Raw genomic sequence first — 8,360 nt, forward strand, 5'->3', positions numbered from 1 at the left:
AACGAGTTTTGGCTTCGAACAATCCAAACTACGATAACTCGTTGGTGATTATGCTACCAAGGCTTGGTTTGAAAAGATGAAGAGGTTTTTTAACAGCAAGGGTTTAGGATACTCCTCTCGCAATGTGATCATTGGTGAAGCCTACAAAAGGGTAAATGAAAGTAGATCTCCACTCAAAATTGCCCAAAAGATTACCTTAGCATGCAAATTTTAACAGGTATTGGACATTTAGAATAAATTATTAGAAGATATCAGTAATTACAGGTAACTTCTTAAGAATATAGTCAGGAGATCCTGAGTAATATATCCTTTACCAGAAATACATGTAACTAGAATCTTCTTATAATTTAACAATAAGTTAGTCGTTCTTAGAAGATCCCAAAGAATGGTATTTTTGGTAAAGTATATTAGACTTCGGGATGGCTATATCTTCGGAAGTTACCTTGTAAAAATATAGCCACCCCCGAGTCAAATATAATTAACCGAAAATACATTATTGGTTTCTTCTTAAGAATATAGCCATCCCCGACTTTTCTATTATCCTTTACCGTAAATACATGTAACATGCATATCATAAATGTAGTGCCAGGATGAGGAATAGCCTAAACCCATACGATAAAAACATCATCATCATCGAGTCTTCTCAAACCAAGTTTTGCAATGTAATCACCAATGAGTTTTGGCTTAGAACAATCCAAACTACGATAACTTCGTTGGTGATTACGCTACAAAGGCTTGGTTTGAAAAGATGAAGAGGTTTTTAATAAAAAGGGTTTAGGCTACTCCTCCGCAATATGATCATTGGTGAAGCCTACAAAAAGGGTAAATGAAAGTAGATCTCCACTTTCCATGAAATTTTAGCCCAAAGGATTACCTTAGTATGCCAATTTTAATGTGTGAACCCTTGGACATTCAAGTCCAAGATAAACTCTACCTGCAACCACCTACTCCTCAACAACCTACTTCATTGGTTATGTAATTCGGTAACTCTTACTAACTTCCAACTCTTCAGATAAAGCTTTTTTTTTCTTTGTGTATATACTTTGTAAAGATAGATTACTCTTGGTTTTAAATGGGAGATATTACTGCCATTTGACATGGCATTTCTTTAACTATTAACCTACTAGGAGAACCTTAGCATTCACCTCCCTCACTTCTAAATGTTTCCGGGTAACTATGTATGTAAGCTCATAGTCTTAGAATTAATTTTTTGCATTTAGTTTACATCGGTTTATACTCATGTTCCTAGACGGTATTTTTTTGAATATTCTCTTCCTAAATACATGGCTTTCCACACCCATGTATGAAAAATAAACTCGAGTGATGCTTGTGTGTGCTGTACTTTTTTCGAGGAAGAAAAGATAGGGCCTAGAACACCCAGGTGGTGCCTAGAGTGAGACTAGAATCCAGATTTATTTTCTCTCGTTAGGCGCCCTAAGATTGTGGAGACCCTAGGCCAACTCTTATATCTCGGGCCTTGTAAAACCCAAAAAGTCCAAGTAGAAAAATCATTATGCAAATTTTGTTTTTAAAACATTAATTAATTTTATATCTCTTCTACCATCGAACATGGTAACCTTATGTTTTCATAGCTCCAACCTAAGTTCAACTCCCTCAGATGCATTTTGCCACACAAATAACAAAGTGAAAACAAAACTGAGCCTAGTATGTACTGTAGGTAACCTTGAGTGGGGGCCTTTTCATTGGTTTATTATGTGGGGCCCTAGGCACCCTATGTTGCCTACCCTCGAGAGCCACCTCTCGAAAGTGTTATATTACATGTAACTCTCTTGAGTTTGCTTTTATCCATACATTTAGGCCTTAACTTTAATTAGTCTTAGGAATCGACTAGGTGTAATTGTAATCCAAAAATAGAAAATTGATAAAATAAACTAAGCTATTAACTAAACTATTAACCTAACTATTAATATGATTTCGATTTAAAAATTGACAAAATAAACTAACAATTGTTTGCTTTTCATAAAAGATAAATTAAGAAGAAACCAAAAAATAAAATAAAAAAAAAGGCTTGTACACTTCAATTGTGTAAAGGGGTGAATACTTGTAGTGCTCACCCCCTCACTCAAATTTCTAACCCTCGCCACTACACTCAAAATATAAAATGAAAATAAAAGAACACTTTGGAAATTACCTGGTCTTGAGGCCAAAGCCGTCTCCAACCAGAAAATGAACACGACAATCTGCAACAAATTAATTTGGGGGGGTTAAAATCCTATAAAAGTGAGAAACAAAAGAAATCAGTGAACAATGTAATACCTACTTGAACTGGTAGAGGATCGCGCAAGAAATATTAGGAGTCGGAAGTTTGAAGAGGCCTGAAACAAAGTTGTATGAGAAGGGGAGCCAAAAAGACGTGATGAGCAATTAAGTAAAGACGGTTGGTGTTTTCGGAGAATTCAATTTGGTTGAATTTATTTGAACCGACCCCAAATTTTAAATTAAATAAGGCGGTTAAAATACCGATGAAATATCAGTTGAAATAACTGATATCCGAGATATTTGCGATTTCCCAGTGTTTTAGGTGGCTTTAAGGACACAATTCAATTCAATTTTTTCATATGAGAGCCAACAACGAAAAAGACCGCCCAAAAACTTGTGGCAAATTTGGGTCATATATCAAACGGACTCCTATGATCAACCCACGAAATATCGGTCCTTATCGACGATTTATCCCATTCAGTTGGGATTAATATGTTATATATAGGGGTGGTAGTTTTGTACACGACCCGCTAACCCGACATGAAATCAGCGGTTTGGGTTAGAAAAAAAGGCTTTTGGGTCATTTAAGGGTTGATCCACCAAACCCGTCAAATAAATGGGTTGGGTTAGGGTCACATATGTTAACCCCGTTGGTAGACCCGGATTAGTTCTATAAAATATGCGATATAAATTAATTTTTAGGCTAATGGGTCAAATCTCGAGTCAGTTCTAGACATAAACCATGTGAGGCCGTTGACATGTATAACCTGTTTTAAGATATGGCTAGGAGGGCATAGATTCAGTACCTTGCCATGCAATACACCCTCAACTTGTGTGTATGAGTGGCCCAGATTCACTAGCTTTTTCTCTCTCCTGACGCACACTAGCTTTTGTCATTTTTTAAAATCTCACTATCCCAACAACCTAAAACATACGACTAAAAGAAAAAGGATTAGCTGTCATATTGATTCATTCGATAAAGATATGTTTCATTATTCAGTTTTTCATTAATATGTAATTAAATTATTGATGGTTTTGAAAATTAATACATGTTATATATATATATATATATATATATATATATATATATATATATATATATATATATATATATATATATATATATATATATCGATATCTTTCTGTAAATATAATTGTGAAATACTAAATATTTTGCATACAAGTTGTGTGTGAACCCCGACTTGAATTGGATCGGATAAAGTGCTTTTCGAAAAAATTGAGACATGTACTAGAATGACAATATTGATTTCTTGAAGTTGTGATTGATGTCTATAAGAAGACTTTAAAGTTCGGTGGTATTGCTGGGTTTTACCATGCCTTCAACATTATTGTTACACGGGTCTGTACTTTGGAATGTATGATTCTTTGAAGCCAGTTCTATTAACCGGAATTATGGATAATTTTTTATACGGAATATCTGATATACTAAATAGAGTCGGTACTAAATTTTTTACTTAACCCCCCACGGATGTACCCCCCTTTGGCAATAACCCCCCATTTTAAAAATCCTTACTGATTCCCCCCCATTCCGTCTGTTTTGTGAGTACCGTCAGTTGATATTTTCCATATTGCCCACTTTACCCCTTAAAAATAGTCGTTGTATTTATTTGTATTTTTCATTTTCTTGACTTATTTAAGACCAAACTTGGACTCGCGAAAAACTTGTCTTCTCCAACACGATTCTTTCCCAAACCAATATTTTTGCTCTCATGGGTGGTGGTTCGAGCTCTGAAAAGGTTTGGTCATTCTAATTCATCTTCTCTCCATGCCTTCATCTAATTTGTTTCACTAAGCGTGATCTGTATGTTTAATGGTCAAAGACCTATGTAAAAACAATGGGGATTTATACAAAACATATATTGATCAATATAGATGGGGCACTAAGCGTGATCTGTATGTTTAATGGTCAAAGGCCTATGTAAACAATGGGGGTTTATACAAAACATATATTGATCAACATAGATGGGGCACTAGCGTAGATTTGTATGTTTAATGGTCAAAGACCTATGTAAACAATGGGTGGTTTATACAAAACATATATTGACAAATTAGATGGGGCACTAGCGTAGATCTGTATGTTTAATGGTCAAAGACCTATGTAAACAATGGGGGTTAATACAAAACATATATTGACAAATTAGATGGGGCACTAGCTTATGTTTAATGGTCAAAGTCTCAAAGACCTATGTAAACAATGGGGGTTTATACAAAACATATATTGACAAATTAGATGGGGCACTAGCATAGATCTGTATGTTTAATGGTCAAAAACCTATGTAAACAATGGGGGATTTATACAAAACATATATTGATCAACATAGATGGGGCACTAGCGTAGATCTGTATGTTTAATGGTCAAAGACCTATGTAAACAATGGGGGGTTTATACAAAACATATATTGATCAACATAGATGGGGCACTAGCGTAGATTTGTATGTTTAATGGTCAAAGACCTATGTAAACAATGGGGGGTTATACAAAACATATATTGACAGCTGGGGGGTTTATACAAAACATATATTGAATTATGGGGGGTTTATACAAAGCATATGTTGATCAACATATGTCAAGTTTTTCAGGTACCAACTACAATGTCATCAACTAACAAAGGAGAATCATGCTTTTTGTGTGGGGATGTTGGTCATTGGAAGTTTGAATGCCCTTGGCTTAACTTTCCTTATATTAAGGGATGTGGAGATACTATGATTGTTCGCTGGAGTTCCAAAGAATGCAATTTTGGACAGAGATTTCTTAGATGTAAAGGAGCATCAAGATGTGGCTGTTTCAAATGGATAGATTTGGAAGTTGATGTGAAAGAAAAAGGAAAGGTTGTTGCTGTGAATGAGGAAGAGGATGAGAGGAAAGGGAAAGGTAAACTTAAGTTGTGTATTGATAATCCAATAAAGATGCACATTGAAGGCAATGTATCTGATGTAACTGAGCTTGTAAGGAAAGTGAACATGTGATTTGTAATGTATCTATGAATGAGGGAGTGGTTGTTACGTTGTACCTGTTGTATTCAAGTCTATATTTAATAGAAATTCTCAAATTTGCAACAAAATGTAGCATATAAAGCCAACTAAATTAACAAAACAATACAACATAGCACATGACATAGCAAAACAACAAAACAGAGCACATGACATAGCAAAACATAACACTTCCATTTTGAGAAGTCTGACATGACAAAATCTAACTTAAGTCTGATAAAATATAACAACATAACACTTCAAGTTTGACATGACAAAATCTAACTTAAGGCTGACAAGAATAGCTGCATTCAAGACTCGCAAAATGAAAAGCAGCTGGGGGACCTCCTTGATCTCTTTCTTGGAGGTGTCATTGGTGGAATTGGAGGTATATTCACACTGTCTTGAGTTTGAATTGGTGTAGGCTGGCTAGGCTGTGGGGGACCCCTGTGAATTTCCAAATAGTAGCTCTTCCATTGAAGACCCTTGTTCATATTCAACATTGGTTCTGCCCCTGCCCCTGCCAGCTCCTCTTCTTGCTCTGCCTCCTCTCCCTCTTACAGGTCCTTGGCTCCCATCCACCTCTGCTTGAACTTGGTTCCCTTCCACACTTGCAGTTCCTTGGCTTCCAGGTACACTTGGAGGGACTTGGCTCCCATCCACACTTGGAGGTACTTGGCTCCCATCTTCGCCAGCTTCTTCCCTTCCCCCTACCCTTTCCCCTACCTCTACTTCCTCTTCCCTTTGCAGGCAGTTCACTTTCAAGAACTTGACTCCTATCAGCAACATTGATTGGTCTGCTTAGAAAAGGGTTTGGTAGTGGGCTTGTTCTAGGTCTCCCAGGCCTTCCTCTTCCTCTATGAGAGCCTCTGGCAGCTGCAGTTGCAGTTGCATTGGCTTGTGCATTTCCTTCTGCATTGGCATTGTCTCCCACTGCACCTCCCTGACAACCTATGGCATTATGCCCATAAGCTTGGCACCTTCAACATCTTACTGCATTTGATTCATCTGCACCTCTTCTTCTGTTCACTTTTGGCCTCCCAGGCTGCCTTTTTCTGATTGGTGGAAAGATAAACTCAGCTTCAGTTGGCTATTACAAAAAAAATTATAATATTAGGGCCAACTCTGAATATTCACATATTAAATCTTATTTCAAATTAGGGATAAGTGTCTCACTGTTGCCCACTCATCTTCATGCAAGTAAGGTGTGATGTGACCACCACAAGCTCTTTTATAAGCTGCTCCAGTAAAGTAAGGGCTACAATACCTATAGCAACAATGTATAAATTATTAACATATATCATCATTAACAAAGGACAAGACAATATGTACTGCTCACACTTACTCATGCCATTGAAATGTTCTAGGCTTGATTACTACTACATCATGAAGACAAGGAATCCCAGTGAGTTGTCATTCACCACAATCACATGTGTGCAATTTTAAGTCCACATTCCACCATTTACCATATATATGATTCACTAAATACTTCCCCTGGATTTGAGAACCACTGACACTCATGTTTCCAATCTTGTTACATCTGTCATCTATGATTAGTTTAACCCTTGGCACTAACTCATTGTCACCCCAGAACTCACATTTTTCCTTTCTATCATACAACAATTTCATTTGTAACACCATCACTATTGACACTATCTTCACAATGGGCTTGTCCCTAGCATCCAGTATGTAGCTATTCCAAGCTTCAGAAAAATTGTTTGACAGCTGCTCACACTTGGACACATGATCAAAGTGTGATCTTGCCCACAGCGTAGGGTCTTCACCCATCAGATACTCCTTAGCTCCACTATCAAGTTTTTCCAGGTCCTGCATCAATTTGTCAAACTCTGTTTGTGCAAAATGCTTTAGCAACACACCAAGCTTCATAGTCAACTCATCTATGCTTTATCTTCATGTTCTGGACCATATGCCTAAAACATAACCTCTGGTTGCAGTCAGGGAAAACAGTCTTCACTGCCTTACATGCATAATCCTTTCTGCCTATCAGAAATTATAGTCAACTTGTCATGATGCTTGTTCAAGTGTGGTGCCATCTTATCCAAAAAATCAGTCCATGACTCTGTGTTTTCTGCAATACAAATATAGAAGGAAATCAGAAACATTCCATTATTACCATCCAAAGCAATGATGGATAGACACACACCTCCATGCTTCCCCTTTAAGAAACAACCATCTAGTCCTATCATAGGCCTACACCCTTGTACAAATCCATCTAGAGCGACCTTGAAAGCAACACCACGATGAGTTGTAAAAGTATGGAAATTCTTATGCCTAGAATGTATTGCAACACTTCGGGGTTAGAAGCAACAAGTTGCTACCACAACTCGAGCAATTTTGCATATGAAAGATTATAACTTCCATGTATTTTCTCCATTGCTATGGTTCTTGCATGCCAAGCCTGCCAATACTTAATCCTTGCCTGAATGGTGAAGCCTACAAAAAAGGGTAAATGAAAGTAGATCTCCACTCAAAAATTGCCCAAAAGATTACCTTAGCATGCAAATTTTAACAGGTATTGGACATTTAGAATAAATTATTAGAAGATATCAGTAATTACAGGTAACTTCTTAAGAATATAGTCAGGAGATCCTGAGTAATATATCCTTTACCAGAAATACATGTAACTAGAATCTTCTTATAATTTAACAATAAGTTAGTCGTTCTTAGAAGATCCCAGCAACAGGTATTTTTGGTAAAGTATATTAGACTCAGGATGGCTATATCTTTCAGAAGTTACCTGTAAAATATAGCCACCCTGAGTCAAATATAATTAACCAGAAATACCTGTTATTGGTTTCTTCTTAAGAATATAGCCATCCTGACTTTTCTATTATCCTTTACCAGAAATACATGTAACATGCATATCACACTGCGAGAGGAATAGCCTAAACCCATACCTGATAAAAAAACATCATCACCTTCTCAAACCAAGCCTTTGCAATGTAATCACCAATGAGTTTTGGCTTCGAACAATCCAAACTACGATAACTCGTTGGTGATTACGCTACAAAGGCTTGGTTTGAAAAGATGAAGAGGTTTTTTAATAGCAAGGGTTTAGGCTACTCCTCTGGCAATATGATCATTGGTGAAGCCTACAAAAGGGTAAATGAAAGTAGATCTCCACTCGA

General features: G+C 36.8%; 1 protein-coding gene across 1 annotated transcript; it reads right to left on the bottom strand.

Moving 5' to 3' along the window:
• Nucleotides 1–6,012: 6,012 nt before the first annotated feature.
• On the bottom strand, nt 6,013–7,098 carry LOC147510838 (uncharacterized). Its single transcript, XM_086598262.1, has 4 exons — nt 6,701–7,098; nt 6,388–6,478; nt 6,206–6,301; nt 6,013–6,162 (listed from the first exon to the last, which is right to left on the bottom strand). The coding sequence occupies exons 1-4, from the start codon at nt 7,096–7,098 to the stop codon at nt 6,013–6,015; spliced, it is 735 nt and encodes a 244-aa protein (XP_086454388.1).
• Nucleotides 7,099–8,360: the final 1,262 nt, after the last annotated feature.

The sequence above is a fragment of the Coptis chinensis genome, chromosome 3 (assembly GCF_015680905.1).
Source record: "Coptis chinensis isolate HL-2020 chromosome 3, ASM1568090v1, whole genome shotgun sequence".
NCBI lineage: Eukaryota > Viridiplantae > Streptophyta > Magnoliopsida > Ranunculales > Ranunculaceae > Coptis > Coptis chinensis.